Source organism: Amphibalanus amphitrite, unplaced genomic scaffold (genome assembly GCF_019059575.1).
Source record: "Amphibalanus amphitrite isolate SeventyFive unplaced genomic scaffold, NRLGWU_Aamphi_draft 000056F_arrow, whole genome shotgun sequence".
NCBI classification, from domain to species: domain Eukaryota; kingdom Metazoa; phylum Arthropoda; class Thecostraca; order Balanomorpha; family Balanidae; genus Amphibalanus; species Amphibalanus amphitrite.
Genome location: NW_024881552.1, coordinates 245,057 through 272,038, shown reverse-complemented (window position 1 = coordinate 272,038; position 26,982 = coordinate 245,057). Strand labels below are relative to the sequence as shown.

Sequence of the window (26,982 nt, the reverse complement as noted above, 5' to 3'; positions counted from 1 at the left end):
ATTGCTACCAGATTCAGATTTCCCCCTATACCTGACAAAAGTTTTGATACTGCCGTCGACTTTGAGTAATCTTGGCCAAAACTCGAGCTTCTAACCTTCACAAATAGCATTCATTTATCCAGCGCTTTTCCACACAACAGCTTTGGAAGTGTCGCAAAAGTACAGTGGTCAGGTTAGACACAAGTATTGTTTATCTACCTTGTTGAATGACTGCACTAGGTCTAGCCAGGGTTGGACCCTTGCTGTCGAATAAGATGTTCGCTGGAAACTAATATATCGCCCGTCGACCGTGAAATGTTGAACGTTGCCGGCCGCACAATGCTGCAGGTTGTGTAATGCATACACGTCATATTACCCTGGCTAGATCAAGATTACTTTACTTATAGGCTAGATGGCCTGTTCTGTGTAACTTTGTTAGCCCTTGGGTCGGGAAACCAGAACATCCGAGACGTATGGAGAACAAAAGCGACACTTTATTCATTACGTCAATAAGTTAGCATCGCCACAAAGCAAGACAAACTATAACAGTGCATTTACTACGGAATGTGGGTGTCAATGACTCAATGTGTCCTCCTCCGATCCCCACACACATTCCATATCACAGCGCCGTCGGACGTGCTATTCATTGGTGCACACCGGTGCGGGACGCTAACCGCACGGTCAGTACGAGTTTAGTGCGTTAGCATCGATCTAGACCAGACTTGCCCCGTTCTACGCCACAGTCGCCTACGTCATTCATCATCCGATATTACATAAGGCTTCAGTGTTGAAGGTAGCAGCAGCACTTCAGGCTAAAGCTTCCTTCGGTGGGCTGGGCACCTTGTGTTCGCCGATGGTCGCAAATAGCTCTCGTATTTTCAAAGGTCGCAGTAGTGAACACATCAACCTGCTGAGACATTCCCTTTTTCACTGCATAACACCGGGTCCGAGTATTCTAGACAGCCGATATTTCAGAGCGGGAGTATGCGCCGAGGACCTCACCTACCGAGAGATGACGTCATTCAGTGCACCAGCGTAGTGTGACGTAACTCTGGACACGCGGTATGACGTCATTCAGCAGAGATCAGTCCGCAGCTTATAGACATCGGTGAGAAGTCCATGACCGATACGTCATGGGTCACTCAACTGACACTAGTTAGCAATCAGTCACGATGATCACAATCGTGAGGTTTTTGTCTTATCCCACCATCCCACCAGGAATTCGCCTCATACCTATCCCCTCCCTGTAGCGTCTAGTCCATGTCAAATATCCGGGCGGCGATATCGTCGAGCAGCCAATCCACGCCGGTGACGAGGTTCTCTCCGGTGACGGCCGAGCACGAGACGATCCTCCAGTGGTGCGTGGTGATGGCCGACAGCTCCAGCTGGGCGCGGATCTCCTCCCGGCTCAGCGCCCCGGCCAGGTCCTGCTTGTTAGCGAATACTAGCAGTGTGGCGCCGGCAAGACGCTGTGAGAGAGAGGGGGGGGGGGGGTAGACGGTGGTCAGGGGCCGGCTAGACGTTGTCAGAGGGGGAGTTAGATAGTGATTAGGGTAGGCAAGACGCTGTCAGAGGGGGGGGGGGGGGTTAGACAGTGGTCGGGACCGGCCAGACGCTGTCGAGAGGGGGGGGGGGGTTAGACAGTGCCGGGGCCGGCCAGACGCTATCCGATCGAGGGGACGGTGGTCAGACACAGGCGGGGTAAGGGTGGAGAGAGCAAGGGATGGGCTGTGTTGACGAGAATGAGGTGATGTGAACGGGAGGACATGCTATCTTTTAACCCTCGCCCGCACATGCCATTTTCCCATCCTAGAACGCACATGGGGGGGGGGGGGGTGGTTGACACCCCCCCCCCCGCGCCATTTCGTTCCTGTTGGAGATAGAGCTTAGCAGTAAAGACCAAAAAGATTCTTTGGGAAGAGACGAATCCAATGATACCCAGTTTTACCTTCTCAGGTCAGTCATTGACCTTCCAGGTCAGGTCAAACTAAAAAATGTTGCTGTTTTGGGTCACCGTTGGATATCAAGTGCGCTGCTTATCAAATACCGATGACGATGCTGTTTTCTGGTGCCAAGCCAGCTAGAACCTCTTTGTCACACTATCCGACCAGAATTTTGCTGCTGAGGTCATTTCAGGTCAAGTTAGGTCAAGGTCAATTATATGTGTTTGTATGTCTGTGTGTGTCTGTGTGTATACTGATGTGTGCACCGATTGTTTTTGGGTCCATATCACATGAAATCATGATCTGAGAAGCTTTTACCAAAAATGCAGTCAAAAAACTTCACAAAAAGTAAATTCAGCTTGCCTAAAACGCAATTATCTTAGATGACCTAGGTTGACCTTGACCCTGACCTTGACCCCTGTACATCGTCGAACAACATGTTCCATGATAGGTGGGAGGTAAGACTGGCAAAAAAGGCCGAAATCAGGGTGTTAAAAGCTCACAAGGCCCATGGCAAACGCAAGATGTTGAGAATTGGCCATTTGGGTCATGACATGACCTGAAAAAAACAAGGTCATATCTCCGAAACCAAAAATCACAGAAACTTGAAATTTTCAGTGGACATCAAGAAAGGATAGACGAGCAGCTATACGAAAAATCAGCCTTCTAGCTCTAAAAATGTTGAGTGCAGAGCAGAAAGACTGCCTGGGGGGGGGGGGGGGTGGCAACCACCCCCCCCCCATGTGCAGGCGAGGGTTAACGTCGAGTCAGAGTGTATGTTGGAAATGAGCGGTTAGCGGTGGTGGAACGCTGAGAATCCCCGTGATGGCATATGTGAAGTTCAAAAAACAAACTGTTGAGAACATCATGAAAGTTTAATACCGAACAGTGCGTTAATTTATAACAAATCGGCTCACAGTGCGCGTTAAAAAAACGCCACAGTCCACAGTCCACAGAAAGTGTTGTCGGTTAACAGGTCACAGAAGGAGCCCATCATGCACGGCCACCTCGAGCAGTCCCAGTCTCGGCGCTGGCGGTCCCCGTCTCACCTCCTCCTGAAGCAGAGCGTGCAGCTCCTTCTTGCAGTCGGCCATCCGGCGCTTGTCAGCGCTGTCCACCACCCACACCAGACCGTCCGTGCACTCAAAGTAGTTGCGCCAGTACGAGCGCAGTGACTTCTGACCGCCCACGTCCCAGATGTTCAGCTTGAACCTGGACGGTTGAAAATTATTAAATGGTTGCAGATCTAGCAAAAAAAAGCACGATGGCCTAGCCCGAAATCATTAGAAGCGCGTATGACAAAAAACGAAGATAATGTGATCTGATGTTAGCCACTAGCACGCAGTAAGCATCATTCAAAGCCCCATCAATGAAACACGGGTTCCAAAATTTTGCTGGCTCAAGACATGCCAGGATCGGCTGCGCGGGCCGCAAAATACGGCCGGTGAGCCGCATAACTGACACTGATATGTAAACCTCACGATTATAGGTGGAGATAATAAAATGGCAGCGAGAAAACGAAATGAACTGCAAAAAAGCCAGTGAAATAGAAAGGGAGGCAAAACTAGCAGATAGCCCACTGTAATTCACTCAATTAGTTCCTAAAATAGTGGGCGAGTATGAAGTATCAAAATTACCTTTATCCGTACCTACTGAAGAAAACAGGGTGCCTTCAAAATGGAAAATATAGCTTTGAAGTACCTAGCGATGTGCCTATAAAACATGCACTGCATACCCTTTGTGCTCCAAAGTCTGGATGTTGAACCCCAGGGTTGGAGAGATGGTAGAGATGTCTTCACCGTTGAAACGCTTCATTATAGTTGTCTTGCCAGCATTGTCCAGGCCTCTGAGATTTAGTCAGGGAAACACAAGGACAGACAAATCTATAAAAGAACCACCACACCTTTAGAGGTGGGTGGTACACCTTACACCTTAGCACACCTTAGAGGGTAGAGGAGAGGTACACCTTAGACTTTAGAGGGTAAAATAAAATGTAATGGCTCTCCTGACAATAAATCTATAAAAAAAACGCTTTGTAGGAAAATATCTGCTTGAGAGAGAAACTGGATCTAAAACCTAGGACATTAAGTCCATCCTGATATGTTAAAAGGGATTAGGTAACTTAATGGTGGGCAGTAGAATAGACACACAGGCTGGACTGCCTATGATAAGAGGCCAGTTTAACTGTTTCCATGCCGGTCATTTCCTTTCCTTGGTGACTAGGGCTGCAGTCAGAAGAGCCAGACTGTGCAGCATGGCAATTTTGATGAGATCATTTCAGTCACTAGTCAGTTTTGATCAGTTCAGACAGAAGCAGGGTTGATTTATCAGAGTTCCTACATCATGATGTGTAGCTAAACATATTTTGCATGGGATGGTATAGGTCTATCAATGTTGACAAGCTGAGCTGAGCTCAATTAAGTAGCAATAGCACTTTGTAACCCAGCACTGCCCATACAAGTCATACATCACAGTCTGGGTACCACTGTCTGTTAACCCTCTCCCTTATTGGTGTTTTTACAGCCGCGAACGTAGGTATGGGGGGGGGGGGAGGGTCCGTTGGACCCCCCTTGCCGTTTCGCCCCTGATCGAGCTAGAGCTTCGCGGGGAAAACGAGCGTGTTGCCCGTGAGGAAGCCGATGATACCCAATTTTAAGGTCCTAGGTCATTGGTTGACCTTCCAGGTCAGGTTAATGACCCAACAGTCGGGAAAATCGGGACCTGTAAGAACATCGTAAAGGGTAGCTGCTAAGGGTTTTTTTCGGGGTGCTGATCACGCATATCACGTTAGTTTTGATCACAGGTGATGTCTTCATGCATTTAGGCCAGGTCGGGTTAGGTTCAGGTCAGGTCAGGACAACCAGTAGAGGTCCTGCCGAGTATTTGTAGTAGGTGTCAACCACCTCTGACAGCTTCGACCAAAACAAACTACCTACTTCGTAAATGTCCATATGGTTGCTTAACCCTCGCCGGCCGAGGGGGGGGGGGGCGGTTGCCGCCCCCCCCCCATAGGGGGGGGGGGCGCGGCAGCCGACCTGACTCTCCGCGGCCCTGGATTGTACCATATTCATTTATTCTGTTTACGTTACCAGGTGGTGGTGCCTCGATTTAAGCATCAGCTTTTGCACCACCACCTGGACTATTTGCTTATTTCCATTTTATGTCTAATAAATGTGTTTTGTTGTTTGTTGTTGTTGTTAGGGTTTTTCGCGATAGCTCCGAACACGCTGGCGATAGAGAGCTGAAACTTGGCATACCTGACCTTTGATTCAAGCCGGATCTTTTGACACCAACCGCATTTTTGGGTCAGGTCAGGTCACTGACTTATGACGTCATAAGTGAACCTCTGCACGGTCTTCAGATGTCGCAACTTCGCAACGCCCCAGTGGAGATGTCACAGGGAAATGAAACTTGCAGGATCTAGTATCCATTATGAGTCTCACAACATGTATATCTCGGATTTTTCCTAAAGGTCATATCAGGTCAGGTCATTTTCGTGACCTCCCCATTAGCTGCTTGAGCCGTTGCACCGAGACCAATACACTCGTCACCTTAATTGCTACACGTCCCGCCCTGGTCGCGTCACCGGCCGTCGGCGGCCTCGCAGTGGCCGCCTGGTCTCGGCTGAGAGCGCCGACCGCGGCGGCCGTGCGACCAGGGGCGGATACAGGAGAAAGGAGACGGCCGCCCGACCGACCGGCCCGGCTACACCCGTTCCGGGGAGGGCTGGCTGCGTCTCTGACCCTGACCCCGCACCGCCTGCGGCTGCTGGACCAACTTTAGCCGCGGGCACCCCTGTGAGTGGTGCTGCTCCGCCGCGCCATGGGGCCGCGGTCCCGCCGCCGACTGGGGATAGGGCGCGAGGGGAGGTGGGAGCCGGCGAGAGCGGCCAGTTGGCGGAGCGGCTGAAAGGAGATATTACCGGGCCGACCGCGGCTGACCCAGCGACTGGCGCCCCTCTGACACGCGCGTCTGCTGTCTCTCGGCCGGCTGTCCCGGGGCCGCGGCTGGCCGAGGAGGGGGGAGCCCGTCGCGCCGAACCTGGGGCGCCGCTGATGGGAGAGACCGACCAACAACACTCGACCGGTCCTCAGCCGGCGGCCGTCTCGGCTGGCGCCGGTGCGGCTGCTGTCACCGGCGCGGGCGGCGTGGCGGTTGTCACTCGGCCGGCTGCTAGGAGCCCGCAGCCGGTCGGGAACGGAGACCGACGGAGCGGACTGGGAGCGCCGCGGATGGGGGAGACAACGCAACCTGTGGCGCCTGGTCCTCTGCCGGCGGCCGCCTCAGCTGCGGCCACCGCGGCCGGTGCGCGGCCCGCACATAGAACGCGGCGCGGTAACCGGCCGGGACGTGTGCGCGGCCCGAACGGGTGGCAGTCGCCTGACGTCCGCGGCGGCTTCTTGATTGGTGCGTTAAACATTCAGTCAATGAAACCGAAACTTCTTGAGTTAAGCCACGAACTGTGTAAGAGACGTTACGACCTGCTATCCGTCACTGAGACCTGGTTGAAGCCCAGCACTCCCAACAGACTGTTGAGCTTCCCGGGCTACCGCGTGTTCCGCGCTGACCGGCCCGACAAGTCCGGCTACGGAGGTGTCGCAGTGCTGTGTCGTGACGCGATTGACGCCTCCGTTATTACGGTCCCGCCGGCAGCCAACCCGTCCAGCAAGATGGAGTCACTGTGGCTGAGTGTCGGGTCGGGTCGGCGCGGCCACCAGTTTGTTTTGGCAGCGGTGTATCGGCCTCCGAGACGGACTGTGGCGGCTCTAGAAGCTGATTTCGAAACTTTGGAAACGCAACTGCAGCATGTGATGATTAAATTCCCCGGTTCCAAAGTAGTCATAAACGGTGACTTGAACTGTAATATCCTAGCGGACAGCTCCGATTCATCTCGGCAAACACTTGTGAACTTTCTTAGCATTTACTCTATGTCGCAACTAATTGTCGAGCCAACATATGCTACAGGATCCTTGCTGGACGTGATTATCGTGAATGATCGCGACATTATTAGGAAGAGCGGCACTAGGGTGTGCGACATCAGCCCGCATAAGTATGTTGTCGCGGCGCTTACCATCCCTCGCCCTCGTGCGAAGCCCGCGGTTGTGAACTGCCGGCCGCTAAACCGGGTGAACGTAACGGAGTTGCATGCCAGCCTACATCGGGCAGACTGGCAGGCCGTTTACCGCGAAGGCCGCTGTTCCGACCAGTGGCAGCGCTTCTTGGACATTTTCTTACCTATTCTCGACCGTTTTGCACCGATGAAGAGAGTTACCATTCGAAACCCAGACGCCCCACATGTGACAGAGGCCACGCGTGAGTTGATGTGTCGGCGGCGCGCGGCCCGTGAGGCCCGGCGGGGCGGTGACAGCGGCAGCGCGGCTGAGTACCGATCGCTGAACCGCGCCGTGAAATCCGCCATACGCCGGGATGTGCGAGAAAACTTAGGGCAGCGCATAGTGGAACAGGGCCCGACTTCTGTGTACCGAAATATTAGGCAAGTCATCGGCAATAGCAAGGGCGTGCGTGCTACGCCGACAGTCAGCGCTGATGCGTTAAACGAGTATTTTGTCGGCGTCGGGCCTAACGTTGCTAGGGAGCTTGCCGAGTCGGGTGTGACCTCCGCAGACGATATATGCCGTGTCCCGCGTGTTGGCTCGTGCGGTTTTACTGTTGGTACCATCGATTACGACACACTCAGACGAACGATTGTCGGAATGCGTAACACTTCGGCCTGTGGCATGGATGGTTTATGCATACGCACCATCAAGCTATGTTTCGACGCGATTGGAGTGCCGTTGCTGAACATCGTGAATACCTGTCTGTCAAACTGTGCTTTCCCAGAGGCGTGGAAACACTCCATAATCCATCCTATTCACAAATCCGGTCCTTGTTCCAACCCAGCCAACTTCAGACCTATTTCCTTAGTCCCCGTCATGTCCAAAATCGTCGAGAAGGTCGTTCAGCGTCAGCTCTATGCTTATTTGTCATCCAATCATCTCTTAGCTTCAGCTCAACACGGTTTTAGGCCACGACACTCAACAGAAACTGCATTGCTCAGCGTATCCGACCATATTTTATCTGCGACAGACAGAGGTGATCTTACTCTACTCTGTCTGATAGATTTAAGTAAATGTTTTGACGTTATCGACCATTCCAAACTATTGACCAAACTAGAGCAGCATGGAGTTGACGCTGAATGGTTCCGCTCTTACCTATCAAACCACACACAGAGTGTTTCCATCACTGACCCTGTTTCTGGTCGAAGGTGCCTCTCGCGACCGCTGCGAAACAGTGTGGGGGTGTACCAGGGGTCTGCCCTCGGGCCATTGTTGTACACAGTGTTCGCCAATGACCTGAGCCTCTGCGCGCCTGATGCCCATGTCGTCCAATACGCCGATGACACGCAAGTGCTTGTGTCCGGCGGTAAGGATGACATTGCGGCTCTGGTAGGGCGCATGGAGAGCTCCCTCACGTCTTTGGACGTGTGGTTCAGGGCTAATGCCCTGAAGGTGAATGCCTCGAAAACCCAACTAATGGTATTTGGCAGCAGGCCGAACCTCCGCAGTGTCCCCACGATCGAGGTGCGTTTCCGTGGCGAGACTCTACGCCCGGAACGGAGTGTGAGAAACCTCGGCGTGATATTCGACCCTACTCTGTCATGGGACGAACACGTGGCACATGTCGTGCGTAAGTGCTTCGGAATGTTGATTGCCCTCAGCCATATCCGGCATTACCTCCCTCAGAGGGTGATACCAACAGTTGTGCACGGTCTAGTACTTTCTCACGTTAGGTACTGTATAACTGTGTTCGGTAATTGTACTGGCAAAAATCATAGGCAACTCCAAAAGATTATTCACTTTTGCGCGAGAGTGGTTGCTGGGAGACGCAAATTTGACCATATTTCGGATATTTTGAAAGGTCCTGACTGGTTTACATCTACACAGCTGTCGGATTACCACACACTTTCTCTAGTCCACCGAACACTCCGGTGGGGAGAACCGGCTCCACTTGCCTCACTTTTTATCAAAAGCTCGAATTTACGTATACGACAAACGCGACAGGACAACAGTTTTTACCTACCTCGCATCCGATCGGAGGCAGGTAGACGCCAGTTTGCGTACCGGGCACCGCAGCTTTACAACGGTGTGCCGGTGGAGCTGACTGCCCTCAAGCATGATGCCTTCAAAAAGAACTTGCGTCTTTACCTCAAGAGAGAGTACGAGTAGGTGCTGTTCCGGTATAGTTACCTATCGTCTGTGAGGCTTATTTACCGCTTGTGAAACTTGTAACTTGCGCTGTGATGTTTCTCTTTTTCTTTTATTATGCGTTTTATGTGTGTATGGGAATGCATGTACCTTTTTACCCACTTTTACTACTGTTCAGCGATTGTGACACTGGACTGAGAATAGCCACGGCTCCTGTGGATGGTCCAAAGACGTTCAATAAATAAATAAATAAATAAATAAACATTATAAGTCAAAGGGGAAAAATGAAAACTGCTATTCTGGCGCCGGGAACGATCTCCAACAATCTCAAGCACACAGAATCGTGATTCGATGCACTCCTTGCAAGGTTAGATGAGTCACTTTTGCAATGTTGACCTTGCGTGACGTCATCATGACGTCATCAAGGTCATATTAGTTTTTCATCAATAACTCTTGATCAAATTGAGCTAGCGAGTCGAGGAAGCCACCAATGGACTCAGGAAGACCTGCCGAATCGAATGATATGCGACATGACCTCTTTCGACCAGCTTCGTGACCTGGGGGTGCTGACCTGACCTTGACCTGAGGTCAACACGCCAAATTGACCTGACCCGAACAAAAAGTATATCATTCGACGCGCCTGAGCGAGGCAAACACGATGCTGCCAAAATCGCGGCTCTGCGGCCGTTTGTTGCGAAGTTATTCACCAAAAACTGAACCGTACCTTGGGGCACTTGACCTGACCTCAGAGGTGACCGGTTGACCTAGGACATTAAAATCGGGTACCAATATCTGCGTCTCGTAACGGCGCACACGCTCGTTTTTTCCGCGACGCGCTAGCTCCACCAGGGGCGAAACGGCGAGGGGGGGTCGTACCGGCCCCCCCCTCGGCCGGCGCGTATGTAGAAAACCAATAGGTCCGGCGAGGGTTAATTCGAATTCAGCTCCAAAAACTAGCCTAGACACACGTAAAACTCGAAAAAGTGAGCCGAGGTTATCAAAGGTCAATGACCTGACCTGACCTTCAGGTAACCTTGACACCCACCGTAATGCATGGGACCAACATCATATCACATCATGTTTGAACGCTTGAAACCACGAAAAGACTGCAAACGCGCGGCTAATGCGAGCCGACATACGCCGAATCGCGATTCCGGCCAAACATGGTCTCGAAAAGTAGGTCACAGGTCAAAGGTCGTTTGGGTCAGGGCCAGGGGCATGGAATTTTCAGGGTAGGTGTAAAACTGTAAAATTGATTAACGCGAGGATACCGAGCTTTGTCGCGATCGGCCGTTTTTTACGCGAGTTATTCGCGAAAAACCGAGGGGGGGGGGGGTCCGTTCGACCCCCTCCCCCCGGCCCCCTATACGGGCGAGGGTTAAGGGGCCTTCAACCTTTTTCCCTTCTTAATTCAACCATTCATATTTTCATATCAATATCAATGTAACATTTAGCCCTTAACATTTGCTTAACTATGAAATTCTGCAGCACAATTTCTGGGTTTTTGATCAAGCAGTCTGATTCAAAGTTCCAGCCTGGTCTGTGTGGTCTATTGTGCATATTCCTTGACTTGCTTATAATCCTTGGTCTATTGGATAGCCTATTGTGTATATTCCTTGCCTATTCCTCACCGTACCTATATTCCTTGGTCTATTGGGTAGCCTATTGTGTATATTCCTTGCCTATTCCTCACCGTACCTATATTCCTTGGTCTATTGGGGTAGTGTATCGTGTACCTATATTCCTTGCTGCTTGGATTGTTCAGCAATTATACTGCAATTCTGCTTTGGTGTATGATGCTGGCAAAGGTGTTCATATTATAGTCACCGTGTTTCATATCACCTACCTACATGCAGGATGTAGAATGAAAGGTAAGTGCTAGGGGCTTAAGGTGTGTACACACTTTCCCTATCTATAATATGCAATGTTGTGCAATAGAGGATACAACATCAATATTCTGACTTCCTTCTCTTTCTGCTTCAGCTTCTTCAGAATGGTGTGAAGACCCATGCTCTGAAACAAAATAAGCAAAACATAAATGATTGCATAAGTGTTTGTGTGCCTAATTTATCCCGCGTTCAATGTCTCTCAGACGACGAAGATTCTACGCCGTCCGGCAGATCCCGTTCAAGGTCAGCGGGAGCTCGGCTGCAGTTATGGAACGTGATTGGCTGGACAACATAGAACCTTTGTCATTCGAGAGACATTGAATGCAGGGTTAGACAGAGAAAATACAAAAAAAAATGCAGGGGCATGGCATGGGTAGGTTCAGCACAATCACGAAAATGACATAAATTACATGATTTAAAATAAATGACATGACATATATATCAAAATGACATGATTTCAGGCAAGTGACATGTTCAAATGAAACTAAAATCACTTTTTAATTACCTACCTCAACCTTATTCCAACTGGGAAGTACAGGCGAAAGAAGGACCCCTCTTCTAACTAACGTTGATTGTGCAGATGTAGTTCAATAGAAGCTTGAATAGAAGCCTAGCTCGCCACGCCTTCTAAAGAACAACGAGAAAACAAAAATGATTTTGTCATAATTACTCAGAGCCTGTGCTAATTAACGTCTCACTTGCGTCGTAAATGTAGACGTTTGAATTAGAGCACTTTATAAATTAAATGTCAAAAGTATATTTATTAATTTATTGAGTAATTTTTCAATATTTATTTCTATTATTATTTGAAATAGATAATTGTCTTTCTATTTCTATGATTAAAGCACTATAAGATATCTTAATATCAATAGACAAGCCATAAATCTGTCTGCCGCTAGGTGCGCTGAAAAATATTGATGCCAGATACAATTCCCAAAAAATGTAACTAGAACCCTGCGAAGACACGTGCTGTGTGATATTATAAAATATGCTGGAAAGATCAAGTGTTATTCGATAGGGCACGTTATTAAGATTTATGTGGTTATGCTGTTATTCTCCATCACAGTTATATCCCAGTGATATATTACCTTAATTCCTTGCCTACTGTATCATAGGAAAGGTGATAGTGATAGGCTAGAAGGAAACCTGTGGATTCCCCGCTCATTTGACTTGTAGTTCAACTTGTAGTTGACTTGTAGTTGAGTTCAAGTTTAGGTACTCTGGGTTACTCTGAATTACCAGATATTGATGTAAAAGTTGATGGTTGTTTGATACTTCTGCATAATAATATTTTTCTCCTTTTTGCAGTTTCAAGGATGGCTAAAGGCAAGAAAGGAAAATCTGCAAAAAAGGCAGATTTGAAAAGCAGTAAAAATGATGTTGAAAGCGATATAGCAATTGAAAGCCTAAAACGAAAAGCTGTGTCTGATGAGGTAACTGACAACGAGGACACCCTGCCCCTGGAACAGGATGACGAGGACACCTTGGAGATCCTGGATGAGAACAAGGCACTGGATGAGTACGAGCATGATTCCTCGGACGAGGAGGATGTCGAAAACACCATCGGTGACGTGCCGCTGCATTGGTATGAGGACTACGACCACGTAGGCTATACACGCGACGCCTGTCGCATCCTGCGCGGCGCCTCACGCGGCGAGATCGACTCTTTCCTGGAGAAGGTGGAGAACCCCGACTTTTGGCGCACGGTGATCCGCCAGACCACGGGCCAGGAGGAGAAACTCACTGACGAGGACGTGGACATGATCGTGCGCCTCTCACAGGGCAAGTTCGCCACCTCTGCCGCGGACCCCGACACGCCGTGGGTGGACTTTTTCACACGTGACGTGATGGAAATGCCTCTTTCGGCGCGTCCCGAGCACAAACGATCGTTCGTTCCCTCCCGCATAGAGGCGCTCAAAGTGGCGAAGCTCGTGGACCACATCAAGCGCGGTTTCCTGAAGCTGGACGAGGAGAAGGTGGAGAAGCCGCGCTTCTACCAGCTGTGGGGCGAGGACGGCAGCGCCGGCGAGATGCGGCGCCTGTACCGGCCGCAGCCGGCGCCCAAGCTGCGCCTGCCGGGACACTCGGAGTCGTACCACCCGCCGCTCGAGTACCTGCCCACGGAGGCGGAGCGGGCCGAGCACGAGCGGCGACTGGAGGAGACGGGCAGCGCGCGCCCGCTGCCGCAGCTCTACCACTCGCTGCGCGCCGTGCCCGCATACCCGGAATTTATCCAGGAGCGGTTCGAGCGCTGCCTGAACCTGTACCTGTGTCCGCGGAAAACGGTCACTAAGACACAGCTCTCCGGACCGGAGGAGCTGCTGCCGGAGCTGCCCGACAAGCGCGACCTGCAGCCGTACCCGACCCACTGTAACCAGCTGTACTCGGGCCACAAGAACATTGTGCGCACCCTCAGTGTTGACCCGGGCGGCCAGTTCTTTGCCTCGGGCTCGGACGACAGCACCCTCCGGATTTGGGAGATCTCCACCGGCCGCTGCATGAAGACGGTCGAGTTCAAGGAGCCGGTGACGGCGGTCGCGTGGAACCCCAACCCCAAACTGTCGGTGGTAGCGGCCGCGTCCGGGAAGCGGGTCTACATGGTGAACCACGGCCTGGGCGACCGGGCGGCGGCGGCCAGCGCGGACGGCGTGTTCCGCGCGCCGCCCGAGCGGGACGACACGACGGTGCGCAGCCAGAAGGTGGGCTGCGCGTGGCGGCGCGCCTCCGAGGCCGAGTGGGCGCAGGGCATCCGACTGACCATCAACATCAGTCGGCAGTGCAAGCAACTCAGCTGGCACGCCAAGGGCGACTACTTCGCCACGGTGGCGCCCGACGCGGGAAACACGTCCGTTCTCATCCACCAGATGTCGCGCTGGCGCTCACAGATGCCGTTCCGAAAGACGCAGCGCGCGCAGGCGGCCGCCTTCCACCCGCTGCGGCCGTACTTCTTCGTGGCCACGCAGAACCACGTCAAGGTGTTCAACCTGGTCAAACAGGAGCTGAGCAAAAAGCTGTCAGGCGGTGCTAAGTGGATCTCGAGCCTGGCCATCCACCCGCGCGGTGACAACGTCGTGATCGGCTCGTACGACCGGCGCGTGCACTGGTTTGACCTGGACCTCTCGAAGCTGCCCTGCCACCGGCTGCGGTTCCACGGCCAGGCGGTGCGCCAGGTGGCCTTCCACAGACGCTACCCGCTGCTGGCCTCCTGCGGCGACGACGGCAAGGTCATGGTCTACCACGCCAGGGTGTACAAGTGAGTGGCGGTGGAGGGGGAGGGGCGTGGTCGGGATCTGAACAGTGAGGTCACTTGAAACTGTTTCGCAGTGCTGGCGCTAAATCTTGTCTCTTTTACGCATTTAAAGCTCTGAATATCGAACGACATTCCGGTGACTTATGCTTTTTATGAAGTCATAGTTATTCTTTGCAGTTAATTTGGACGTAAAAAGCGTGTTGTATGTCACTAATTACGAACTCGTATATCGCTGATTACTCATTAATTAAATATAGTTATGTCATACTTCTCATAACATTTACAGAAAACCTATGTTCGGGTACCTATCAACAGGGAAAAATGTTTGCTTTAGACCGATCTTATTTTTTATGGTGCCTTGTATTTACTCCTGTTCATTTTTGCATGTTGCTCGATCGTTTTAACCCGCGCCCGGCGGGGGGTCCTGGATTTCCACGCCCTGCTGGGTGTTTGAACACCCCAGTGTCCCAAAATTATATTTTTGCTTGGGTGTCAGGGGAAAATTGCTGACCAAAAAAGGATGAGAGTGAAAAATTGTCGGTCAGGTAAGACCCAAAAAGAGTGGGAAAATGATCAAAAACATTAATCTATCTACAATTGTGACAGATGCAAAACAACCATTCACGCAATTGCTCCTTCTTGGTGGAATTGGGAGTGGAAAATTGGGCTTGAAAACTGGAGGTGAGAGTGGAAAATGATTTTCATTTGGATGTCGTTTCCCACCCACATCTGCAAATTTTGGCACACTGGAACACCCCCCCCCCCTTCTAACTCGGCTCCTGGGCCACGTAGCGATACGCGAAAGGCGGCGTTCGAAAGAGCGTCAAAAATAATGAGGAAATCACTTCGGTCAATTTTTTGGTCAGGTCAAAGGTCAGGTCACCAGAGGTCATTGAAGGCAAAATTTCGCCGATTTCCAGGTCGAATGTCGACAATTTCCAAGAAGCCAACGCATAACTCGGGAACCAATAGAGCTACAGCGCCGCGGAAAAGCGCATTCGATAGCCCTATTAACGACCTTTCTGAGTAATTTTCTCAGATTTGACCTAACGTCAACGGTTTTGCCTGCAGGGGGCAAAAACTGCAAAAATAGCCGATTTTTTCGGAAACAGTTTTTCGGCAATAACTTTTGACCCAAGCCTTATACGAGCTTACTTTTACCGGCATCGTGTTCCTCTCGTCAAGACGCATAGAATGAACTATAACTTGACCTTGAAAGGTCAACTTGAAAATTTGACCTCAGGTCAAGGTCATGACCTGACCGGAAAGGGTTAAGTTGCATGTCAGTCGATCCGTATCGTCGAGCTGAAGACATCTAAGGCGTTTTCATCGCTCTAGCATGCCTCTATCAAAAGTTATTTGCGAAAAACTGTTAGATGCCATTCGTGACCTAAGATGACTTCAGGGCATAAACAGGGGTCACGGACACCATTTTCATGTTCAGTGTGTCTAAACCACTTGTAATTCAGTGTTTGGGAGTGTTTATAATGTCTTTCGTCCAAAAGAGGCGCATTTCAATTTTCTCCCATTGACTTATAATGAGGAGGTCGCAAAATTGACCTGACCTTAGGTCATCGATATCAAAATTCTGAGATATACATTTTGTACATGCTATTGCTCTTAGCAATCGCTGAAAGTTTCAAAGCGATCGGTCACTCGGTGTAGCTATGACAGACATTGAAACTTTTTATGAGGTGAGGTCACTTCAAGTGACCTGGTGACCTGACCTTGAATGACCTTGGTCTGAAATTTTCAGAACATGTGTAGAATTGATGTATGATAAGGTGTACCAAAAACGGCGGCGCTCCGCGCCGCCGTTTTTGAGATATTCGCAAAAAACCACAAGGGGGGGGGGTGTTCAAACACCCCCCCCCCAGCAGGGCGCGGGTTAAACGATTTCTGCATTGATATCGCGGATGTCTCGGATATCGGTATCGATATTTAATCTTATATATGATCTCAAGCCATTATTGCGGATAAAAAAGATGTCCCTTTGAGCTTTCTAATTCTGATTTCGAATAAATGTGCACTTTTCTGTATTTCTTGATTACTTTTCTGCACTTATTTATCTCCTGTTATACCGTGAGCTAACGCACCGTCTCCCTGTTGCAGCGACCTGATGAAGAACGCCCTGGTGCTGCCGGTGAAGGTGCTCAAGGGCCACAGTCTGTACGACGACCTGGGCGTGCTCGACGTGGCCTTCCACCCGGAGCAGCCGTGGGCGCTCTCGGCCGGCGCCGACGGCACCATACGGCTCTGGATCTGAGCAAGGTCGGTGCCGCGACGCGCAGGCGGCCGCAACGCTTCCGCTGCATCTCTGTAGGTGGCAGCACCCGCTTCTGTTGCGCTAGTGTAGGTAGCAGCACCAGTTGCGTGGTCCTCCGCCGACGCAGTGCTCGGCCCCGGGCGGGGAAAGTGTCGGACGCCGCGCGAACGATTCTGTTATTGTTTGTGTGCGTGCTATGTGAAGACGTTGGGCCTCGGGTGTTTCCGCTTCGGTTCGTGAGAATGGCAGGGTGTGTCTCGAGGGATTTTCTCACCAAGTTGTTCCGGCCAATTGTCGAAGTGCGATCGCCCCAGCGCTCACAAACAAATGACTACTGCTCTGCGGGGCACAATGTGAAGGAAGGGAAATAGGAGTAATACATTTCACATTTGTATGCTACTTTGAGTCTCTTAGCGCTATCCTGTCGTATATCTGTAGTGTCTGTTGGCTAGAACCCTGTTGACGGGTGATGTGACTGGCAATCGATCTTCTGATTCTACCATTAACTCTTTGGGAAGGATTCAAGAGAAAATTAAATAATTGGTCGTGACATTTCATTCAGTTCAACATATCCACAGGTCAGCCAGTCGATCTCCTTACTATTCCATGCCTGTGTGCCTTTCTCCTCTCCGCCGCTCGGCGTTCTATCCATTGGTCGCCGTAACCATATACCCTGGCCGTGACAGCGTCCGTCGGAACTATGTTGCAATTCCTCGTCATTGGTTATTATGAGCACCTTCCTGTCGTTCTGTCCATCGCTACTCAATCAACACCGGCCTAGTGGTTGACGTTGTGATGGGCACAATGACTCTAAAGTGTCCTGAGTAGTGAGTACAGCATTGCCCCGCACGTCACAGGGCTGGTGGGATATTGTACAGTTATTGAGACGGCTAGTAAGTCAGCCAGATCTGGTGATTGATTCTAAACAGATAATTATGGTTTTGAGCATCATATTTATTTTGTCTTTCACGACGCAACACAATCAAAAGACATGGAACACGGACGTCGTACAGACGGATCACACAAAGTAAACTTGCATTTGATAAGAACAATGGAATGCCCGAACGACATTTCAAGAGAGTCGTAGAAAGACATTCGATAACTGCCGTCTTCTAGCCTGATTCACTAGGCCTGGGAGTAGGCCGGCTGGCCGTTGTAGCCCTGGTTGTTGCCCTGGCCGTAGGTGGGGGTATATCCCGGGTGCTGGGCCTCACCCGTGTACGTGACCTCGGCGTTGTTGCCGTAGTCGTTGGCGACGTACTTGACGTGCTGGACGCGGCCGTCGGGCAGGTTGACCGAGTAGTAGCCCTCGACGTTGCCGTAGGCGTCAGCCTGCTCGTTCTGCGAGAAGACGGCGCCTTGGTAGTGGTCGTTGACGGCGTAGCCGAACTCGTACGGGGTTGGCTCGGAGAGGTCGTCGTTTTTGTAGCCGTTGGTTCCGTAACCGTTGGTGCCGTGGGTGTTGGTGTCGTAGGTGTTGGTTCCGTAACCGTTGGTTCCGTAACCGTTGGTGTCGTGGGTGTTGGTTCCGTAACCGTTGGTGTCGTAGGTGTTGGACTGGTAGCCGGAGTCGGCGACGGCCAGGGCCAGAACGGCGGCAATCACAATCAGCTGCGAACAAGGGGAGCGGGAGGCGGGGTTAAAATGACGGCCCATAGTTCCCTCGATCAGTAAGTAGCCTGAGAGGATGTGAAGTTGTTAAATGATTCTATAGTACTCTGGGCCTGGCGTATGACTTCTGGCTTTACCTTTATTATCGGACATGTTTCAGTTTAACTGGACCGTTAGAACCCTTCAATTTGTGACCTGTTCTCCAACAATCACGGAAACTAGACTGTGGCGGCTCATGCGTACTTCTCATCAAGCGCGGCACAACGCGTTTCCCTGGCATACATATTTATTGAATCGTTAGCGGATGTTTTGAGACAATGATACGGACATGCATCGTTGGTATCACAAATGATTTATCTTAGAAGTAATGTCATGGAAGTAACGTAGAAGTAATGTCCGCAGGTATTGCTCGCCCCTTTTTGTATCACGTTACTAATGTGACGTGCAATTCACGTTACTAATGTAACGTGAATTGCAAGTCTCATTCTCTCCAAGTTACAAGTCTGCATTGTCAATGAACGAATAATTGCAGAACTAGCGGCATATTCGCCGGTTCTGGGTCCCTCCTACCTTCATGGCTGTTCGGTGGTCGGCGGCTGTCGATCTGCAGACGATGAATGATGCGGTCAGCGGCGTCGCTGGGACATTTATACGTCCTTTGAAGGTCAGCGTGCACTGTGCACCAGCCCGGGTTTCCGTTATGCAGTGTGGGCCGGGTATGCTCGACCGCCCACCTCAGAACGCGGAACGGCGGGAGAATGGGTGGTATTTTTAGGGACAGATGGAGAAGGACAGAAGTATGTAAAATGTGGGCGGTTCGTAACTGACCAATGGCTGTCCTTGCCTTGTGCAAGAGCATATGTTTTATACGCATTTACCTACCGGAAAAGTGCTTTGTTCTCATCCCCGTGTCGTATGACATATATTTCCGTAGTGAGAGCAAGCTAAGTGGTTCTGATTTCGAAAAGTGTTATTCTTTTATCGTAAGGATTGCATCCTGAAATTTGCTTGGAATGCATGGTCCTGAGTCCCGAATGCTCTCCTTCCGCCCAACTTGGCTCGTTCAGTTGATTGCCATTAGCGGAGCCATGGTAAGACGGCACTGACTTTCCGGTAGCGCACTCCCCCAAAGTTTCCATACTCCAAAGTGTGTTATGAGTTCGCTCCTTCTTTGCTGACTATACCTACACTTGGATACTTTGGGGTTGTTTTTATGCGAGATAATGTTGAGCGGGAGAGGAGTGATCTCGGATGCTATAAGTTGGGGCTGAGGGTATTTAACCCTCGCCGGACCTATTGGTTTTCTACATACGCGCTGGCCGAGGGGGGGGGGGGGCGGGTACGACCCCCTCGCCGTTTCGCCCCTGGTGGAGCTAGCGCGTCGCGGAAAAAACGAGCGTGTGCGCCGTTACGAGACGCAGAGATTGGTACCCGATTTTAAGGTCCTAGGTCAACCGGTGACCTCTGAGGTCAGGTCAAGTGTCCTAAGGTACGGTTCAGTTTTTGGTGAATAACTTCGCAAAAAACGGCCGCAGAGCCGTGTTTTTGGCAGCATCGTGCTCGCCTTGCTCAGGCGCGTCGAATGATATACTTTTTGTTCGGGTCAGGTCAACTTGGGGTGTTGACCTCAGGTCAAGGTCAGGTCAGCACCCCCAGGTCACGGAGCTGGTCGAAAGAGGTCATGTCGCATATCATTCGATTCGGCAGGTCTTCCTGAGTCCATTGGTGGCTTTCCCGACTCGCCAGCTCAATTTGATCAAGAGTTATTGACGAAAAACTAGTATGACCTTGATGACGTCATAAATGACGTCACGCAAGGTCAACATTGCTAAAGTGACGCATCTTACCTTGCAAGGAGTGCATCAAATCACGATTCTGTGTGCTTGAGATAGTTGGAGATCGTTCCCGGCGCCAGAATAGCAGTTTGAATTTTTCCCCATTGACTTATAATGGTGAGGTCACGAAAATGACCTGACCTCATATGACCTTTAGGAAAAATCCGAGATATACAAGTTGTGAGACTCATAATGGATACTAGATCCTGCAAGTTTCATTTCCCTGTGACATCTCCTCTGGCAGTGAGGGCGTTGTGAAGTTGCGACATCTGAAGACCGTGCAGACTGCAGAGGTTCACTTATGACGTCATAGGTCAGTGACCTGACCTGACCCAAAAATGCGGTTGGTGTCAAAAGATCCGGCTTGAATCAAAGGTCAGGTATGCCATGTTTCAGCTCTCTATCGCCAGCGTGTTCGGAGCTATCGCGAAAAAAACCCTATGGGGGGGGGGCGGCACCCGCCCCCCCCTCGGCCGGCGAGGGTTAATCCAGACTCCCGTCAATGTAATTGTCGAAAGTTGTCTCTGGTCGCAGAACAAGTTGTAGGCAGGGACCGAAGGTGATATTGCACTTCCTTGCTTTTTTTGCAATATTTTTGTTTGTTATGTAATGATCCTAACAGCTTGCTCTGTCTGATTAACTGTCCTTTGTTTCTTCCCGCTCAAAGACACTTTTTAAACGCATTGCTTCGAAAAAAATGAAATTTTGAAGCATAACGCATATTCTTAACCATTCGACTATTGAATATTGATTGATAAGAACTGTCATGTTTTTTTTTGCAGTGCCAGCCTCCCGCCACGATGTGAGCAACATTGTGCTTTCGTAAAAATTATATCCGTCCAGCCAAATGTCAGCCCGATAATGTCGATCGCCGGAAGCCCACATTGTCTCCCCCTGCAGCAACCACCACGACGTCTGATAAAGCTGCTGGGAACTGCATCTCTGCAGGCCCTGTGGTTTTAGACTTGCTCTGTTTTATAACATTGTTCTCAGTTTGATTAGTCTTCCTTTTTCATGTCGATCTCGGATTGTTTCCGTCTTGCCGATTCTCTCCACGATGACGTTAAAACCCCAGGTATGTCCACGATAGCTGAATATTGCCGTCTCTTTCTGCAGTAACGGGTCGAAGAACTCTGTACCGAGACGGTGACCTTTGTGGCTGAGGACCAGTCGGCTGCTTGGCTGACCTTTCATATGACAATTGACATGGGATTATGGCTGGCTTTTATTGCATCTTCTGTGTGCGACTGGAGAAAACAACGCATGCGGTTTATGTTGTTGCATCTGATGACATTTTGGCATTTCAATTATCAGGGATTCCTCATTCCAATATGATGAACAACGAACCTGTTACATAATGTTATATTTTCCGCGTTGTAATTCATGCACGCACGTTACAATTAAACGTTATAATACGATGTATAATAGTTGAAGGTATATGCAATCAAGTTTTTCTCATTGTGAATATATTACCTACTGCGTGATAAGCAGGCGATAAGCAGTAAATGATATTCACATGGTTTATACAAACTGACTACCAGTAGATATTGCGCGAATAGTGCCAATTCTTCACATCTTCATTTTTTGTGGATCATTTGCTGAAATTAACCTAATCTACCTGACGGTGTCTGCGAGAGATGAAGTTCTGGTTGGCCTTTTATAATTTGCCTTCCCAGATCAGACAACGGCACATCGATTCCTGTCTCGGCTTTTGCCCTCTGGCTTTGGTCCCACTTCCGTGACACAGGTGCAACTGAACCCGACACTGAACCGATACCTATTGAACCCAGACACTAAACCCGACAGTAAACTAGACACTGAACCAGACACTGAATCTGGCCCCGAACCCGGCACTAACCAGACACTAACCCGATACTGACCTAACACTGACCCGACACTGACCCGATGCTCACCCAGACCCTATACTCCAACATGTTATTAAAGTTCTTTGGCTGATTTCGTATGAAATGAATGACTCACAGCAGTGCTTCATTTTTGTTCAGCACTGAACAATGAACATATTGCTCTCAGACTGCAGAAACCCGCGGAAGCGTTGATATTTGATAACGAAAATGAACCTTCGCCATCATGTACACAGTACAGTTGAACCCATGCTATTTCCTTCGTGGGCGCTCTAGCTGATGAACATCTTATTGTCATGCTCCCAAGGATGCTAGCTACTGGATAAGGATTTCCTCAAACACTAAACACGCCAGATATTTGACGACACTGTTCAGGTTCTGTTCGCGAGGCAGAGCGTGCATGCTGCGAGGGAACATGATGGGAGATTCATAGTGGCCGCAAGGGAATTTTATCGGGAGGTAGTGAGAGTGACCTGGGGCCTACCGCGGCGACGGCCTGTCACGCCTCACAGCTGACTCCTGGCACTGATGACGTCAACTATGACATCACACGGCGCCTTGATGACGCCACTTGGTATCCAGGTGGCTTCACACGTGGTCCCCAGATGACGGCGAATCTGTCGCGCTCGCTCGGGCTCCTTTGAAGGTCCACCGTGTTTCAGAAAAGGCCAGTAACTAGCCCAGACTTACGCCAGAAACGCATGTAGAGACTGGCTGAGAAAAGGGATTGACCGATGATCACGTTTTCACACACTCGTAATCCACTAAGTCCGCAATCACGTGACCGCTCATCTATGACCAATGACCATGCTAATGGCTGCTGCTAGCTGTATAGTAAATCTTGCAGAATCGATGATGTCATATTGCTAATTACGTCACATTGTTTAATGAGTGTTTAACACTGCCACCGGGCTGGTGTGACGTTTCGTCACAGGTCACAGCCGCAGTGAGAGCCCGCGTCACGGCACGGTGGCCACGTGACGTGCGCCCGGCAGCCGCCGCAAATGAGACTGACGTAGTGGAGAGTCTGGCGAAATCAAAGCTATAAACCGACCCACTCGGCGCTAGGGGAGAGGAAGGTATACTCGTACATGGGGCTGATTTTATGAGACATGACTGTGACTACACAGCACACCCCGGCAGCAGTGCCGAATGTTTCCGCAGCGGTCAACCGGGCGAGCAGTCAAATGCTAACACATTCACTTCTAGTACAAGTCCAAGTAGAGTAATATATTCCTGCCCGGGGCCGGGATGATTCAATAAATGTCACCGAGGTTTTTTAGCGAAAACTCCGAGGGCCGTTAGGCCCGAGGTGATTTTGCTAAAAAAGCGAGGTGACATTTATTGAATTCCCGGCCTTAGGGCTGGAAGGTGTTTCCCATACCTGCCAAAAAGCTCGCAACTATATGATAGTGACGTCAGCAGCCGTGTGGTTCAACGTGTTTAACCACACCCCTTGAACCACACGGCTGGTAATATTAAAGCATTGCATTAAACTTTAAAAAGTGTGATACAGTGCACGTGCCGTTTAAATGCCTGGATGTCTCGATTTAATCATGCAATGTAGCAGGTATGGGAAAAAACACAAATGCCTACCTACTCAAGAGTAGTGCATGGTCATTTTTACACATGCATGTACCACTTGATTGCGAATGATCTTTTCGAAACGTCGCCGCAGCGAATCGTTCCTTGAACTTTGAACGTTTTGAGGCTGTGGTAGGTAATGTTTCTAGAGTCTACATAATGTCCGTGAACGAACCTCTCTCTCTCAGCTCATAGTTCTCTCTGTGTGTGTGTTTTTTTTTATTAAGAACATCGCTTAAAAGTGATGGAAACGCAATTGAGATCTTCCATTGTTCCTGTGTAATCGGCACTTGCTTAGCACCTATTAATTTACATATGATTTCAGCGTAGACGATTTGGTCAATGCTAACATTGTTCTGTGCTCAGGTTGTTTTATTTATCTATTTACGGACATAACGCATAGCACATGGACGCAAGAGACCCTTACAAAGTTAAGGTCCTTGCCAAACACGAATAAATTACACAAACACACACGGTTTTGACTTAGTAGGCGGGCTTGTAGGCTGGCTGGTAGGCGGGCGCGGGGTGCACCGGGTAGGCGGGCTTGTAGGCGGGCTGGTAGGCGGGCTTGTACTGCGGGTACTGGGCCTCGCCCTCGTAGGTGACCTCGGCGTTGTTGCCGTAGTCGTTGGCGACGTACTTGACGTGCTGGACGCGGCCGTCGGGCAGGTTGACCGAGTAGTAGCCCTCGACGTTGCCGTAGGCGTCAGCCTGCTCGTTCTGCGAGAAGACGGCGCCGTGGTAGTGGTCGTTGACGGCGTAGCCGAACTGGTAGGGCCTCGGCTCCGAGTAGTCGTCGTGGTGGCCGTAGCCCTTGGGCTTGTAGGCGGGCTTGTAGGCGGGCTGGTAGGCAGGCTGGTAGGCGGGGCGGTAGGCAGGCTGGTAGGCAGGCCGAGAGTCGGCGACAGCCACGGCCAGAAGAGCAGCAAAGACGAACAGCTGTGGGCAAAGAGAATGGTTAAGTGGGTCAAAATGCATGTCTTTTGGTATACTGTAGCACCTAACATTTCAAAGCATGGCTGTTCAGTATCGTATCATTTTATGCGCTCCAAGCACTACTGCTTACCTTCATGGTAGTTTCCTTTGAGCGTGTGAGAGGGCTGGTGCCGGGGCGGGTCGGCTGTGAGTGATATGACCGGCGCTGTGGCCGCAGCCTTTATACAGCTCACGAAGGTCGTCCCGGCCGCGAGGGGCGGCGCCCGTAGTAAGTACGGGGCCGCTCGTGCCGAGCCGTGCTGCTCCTTACCCCGCGACCGCCTGGGGGGGGGTCGGATCCGACCCCCCCTCCGTTTTTCTTGAATAACTCATGAACCACTTTCGCTATCTACTTGAAACTTGGCATACCTTCTCCCCTATCAATTTGACGTCTCCTGTGCAATTTTTAAGAAAAAATTTCCAAACATTTTTGAGATATATCGATTTTAGTGATGTAACTACATGGCGTTTTTAGTCAAAAAAGTGGTAAATGTTTAAAAAATCGCCAAAAATCAGGGTTTTAAGCAAATTGCAAATTAAGGACCAGAAAAGACGCAGCTCAACGAGTTCTTTAAAATGGCTATCTCGGATTTTCCATAAAATGCGTTTTTCACCCCTAAAAATTCAAAAAACTATATTTTTTTGGAAAACAGCTAATAAAATCCAAAATTTTGGGAATTTCCAAAAAACCGGAATATATGTTGTAGAGCTCTATTAGAACATTAGACGCCCCAAATTTCAACTTTCTATCTTGATTTTTGACCCCCAAATTGTAAACAATAGCTCCAACATGCATAGGGCATGGTGACGTCATAAGCATTTTCGTGAATTAGAGGCACTTCTGAACATCGCATGTGAAAACAAATGGCACCACTAGATTCCTGGGACAAAGCTCGTCTAGAAAAGTGCATTTTTATGTCAAAAATAAAAAGTTGAAAAATTGACCTTTTTTCTCAGCCCTCGTATAGTATGAACGATTTTTTATGCTTTCAATGCACACTTATCACCAGCACAGTGACTTGGGGTCACATATAACCATTACCATCGGATTCGGCGTGAAAAATAAGCCATAAAACATGTGTCGCACGCCCATGTAACAGAAATTGAAAACCGTGACCTTTCGTGACCTGACCTGACCTTGACCCGTACTTAGTATGACCCCTATACGCACATGGTACCTTCACTAGGCCTTTGAGGTCATTTTTGGTGAGTTTCGAGCAGCAGCTATCGATTCCGCTGTCCGTAAGCCTAATCATGCAAAACCCCTGAATTTGACCTTTGACCTGACCTTGACCCGAAAGTTGACCTCAATCTTAAAATCTTAAGAGTGCTTTGGGAAGGTCTCGTAGAGACCTTTCGAACGCCGCCTCGCGGGGCTCGATACGACCATTGGTTCTCGAGATAACAGGGGGGGGGGTCGGATCCGACCCCCCCCCCCAGGCTGTCGTGGGTACGGAAATAGCCCAGGCGGTGCCGGGTTACCGCTAACAGACCTACAGGGGCGGGGCGGGTCAGACAGGGCGGAAACGATACAAAGTCGGCAGTAGCCGCTACTGTTTGTTTCACTCCGTCTCGGAAATTTCATTTTGGTTCGACTCCGTGCATGAACTGTAAGCGATGCTTTTTCACTCTGGTGGCGTTCTTGGTCCGATGGTGGCTGTGCCTGTAACAAAAGTGATCACATTTTAGACGGCTCTCTTCCGGAGCAAGGCAACCAAAAAATGTCAGTGGGTTCACTTCATACCGGACCCTTAGGACTTAAGTGCCCATGCCAGGCTGAGCGAGCCTCACACCAGTCTGAGAGGGCTCAGGATGTTGTGACACTCGGTGTATGTACCCAGGTCGCCCGAGCCCCCATGACCACCGTAATGTCCCCAGCCTCCCCGACCAATGTATTTGAATAAGTCAGGCATACCGTAAGGTGGGGCTATTTGAGACAGTGGGGCTATTTGAGACAGTATTTAAGATTACTATAAAGTAAAAACCACTTAAAATTTATGCTTAATTTTTTGCTCAGGTGATTTACTGCTCGATTCCACACCTCCCTGAGCAAAAATATCACACAAAAATCAAGCGATCTTCATTTTATAAAGATTTTAAATACTGTCTCAAATAGCCCCACTGTCTCAAATAGCCCCACTTTACGGTAAGTAAATATCAGAATTGGCTGGCGTTGCGCACCACAGGTATATATGTAGAAAACCTGCGTAAAATACACGTACTCCAATAAAAAGCGTTTCTCTGGATTTCAGCCACGCACTGACGACTACGACTCCGACTCTGGTCAGAGCTGTCGTTCTGACCAACTCTGACTCCGACTCCGCATCCCTAGCTTCTATACATGCTAACCCCAATTTTCCTCAACTTTTCCTCCCTTTATGTTAATACGATTTTTCATCAGCACTGAATAGCATTTCACTCCTTTTTGTGGCTTTAAATCGCGATGTTTGAGGAAGGTGCTCAGTCGTCAATGACTCTTCATTTGTGATGAAGTGACGTCCAGATAGTTCTTTTCTCAGTTCTTGAAAGAGGTTGAGGTCAGATAGTGATAGTGAGGTCATGTATTCCACCTGCCAGGACGGT

The 26,982-nt window shown here is 50.0% G+C and overlaps 4 protein-coding genes across 9 annotated transcripts; 1 reads left to right on the top strand and 3 right to left on the bottom strand.

Annotated features, from left to right (window-relative positions):
* Positions 1-455: 455 nt before the first annotated feature.
* On the bottom strand, positions 456-11,747 carry LOC122378211 (ADP-ribosylation factor-like protein 2). 2 transcript variants are annotated; one of them, XM_043359021.1, is made up of 5 exons: positions 11,526-11,747; positions 11,073-11,140; positions 3,658-3,768; positions 2,972-3,134; positions 456-1,448 (listed from the first exon to the last, which is right to left on the bottom strand). In XM_043359021.1, the coding sequence occupies exons 2-5, from the start codon at positions 11,135-11,137 to the stop codon at positions 1,233-1,235; spliced, it is 555 nt and encodes a 184-aa protein (XP_043214956.1). In that variant the 5' UTR covers positions 11,138-11,140; positions 11,526-11,747; the 3' UTR covers positions 456-1,232. The 2 variants fall into 2 exon arrangements, with proteins under 2 accessions (XP_043214956.1, XP_043214957.1); XM_043359022.1 differs by having other exon boundaries at positions 11,584-11,714.
* Positions 11,748-11,958: 211 nt separating this feature from the next.
* Positions 11,959-16,926, top strand: LOC122378210 (ribosome biogenesis protein bop1-like). 5 transcript variants are annotated; one of them, XM_043359019.1, is made up of 3 exons: positions 11,959-11,982; positions 12,325-14,269; positions 16,379-16,926. In XM_043359019.1, exons 2-3 carry the CDS (start codon positions 12,333-12,335, stop codon positions 16,530-16,532), a joined length of 2,091 nt encoding a protein of 696 aa, XP_043214954.1. In that variant the 5' UTR covers positions 11,959-11,982; positions 12,325-12,332; the 3' UTR covers positions 16,533-16,926. The 5 variants fall into 5 exon arrangements, with proteins under 5 accessions (XP_043214954.1, XP_043214952.1, XP_043214951.1 ...); XM_043359017.1 differs by having other exon boundaries at positions 11,965-11,987; XM_043359016.1 differs by having other exon boundaries at positions 11,978-12,035.
* A 539-nt stretch (positions 16,927-17,465) lies between these two features.
* Positions 17,466-18,798, bottom strand: LOC122378206 (adult-specific cuticular protein ACP-20-like). Its single transcript, XM_043359009.1, has 2 exons — positions 18,714-18,798; positions 17,466-18,143 (listed from the first exon to the last, which is right to left on the bottom strand). Exons 1-2 carry the CDS (start codon positions 18,717-18,719, stop codon positions 17,658-17,660), a joined length of 492 nt encoding a protein of 163 aa, XP_043214944.1. The 5' UTR covers positions 18,720-18,798; the 3' UTR covers positions 17,466-17,657.
* A 4,977-nt stretch (positions 18,799-23,775) lies between these two features.
* On the bottom strand, positions 23,776-24,648 carry LOC122378209 (adhesive plaque matrix protein-like). Its single transcript, XM_043359014.1, has 2 exons — positions 24,491-24,648; positions 23,776-24,363 (listed from the first exon to the last, which is right to left on the bottom strand). The coding sequence occupies exons 1-2, from the start codon at positions 24,494-24,496 to the stop codon at positions 23,908-23,910; spliced, it is 462 nt and encodes a 153-aa protein (XP_043214949.1). The 5' UTR covers positions 24,497-24,648; the 3' UTR covers positions 23,776-23,907.
* Positions 24,649-26,982: the final 2,334 nt, after the last annotated feature.

Bases quoted from the DNA above. Each gene is read 5' to 3' on its own strand.
- LOC122378211 (XM_043359021.1), bottom strand. From the start codon at position 11,137: ATGGGTCTTCACACCATTCTGAAGAAGCTGAAGCAGAAAGAGAAGGAA. The intron at 3,769-11,072 runs GTATCCTCTATT...ACTAAATCTCAG, and splicing joins GAAGTCAGAATATTGATGTT to AGGCCTGGACAATGCTGGCA. The intron at 1,449-2,971 runs GTGAGACGGGGA...TCTCTCTCACAG, and splicing joins ACGCTCTGCTTCAGGAGGAG to CGTCTTGCCGGCGCCACACT.
- LOC122378210 (XM_043359020.1), top strand. The intron at 14,270-16,378 runs GTGAGTGGCGGT...TCCCTGTTGCAG, and splicing joins TACCACGCCAGGGTGTACAA to CGACCTGATGAAGAACGCCC.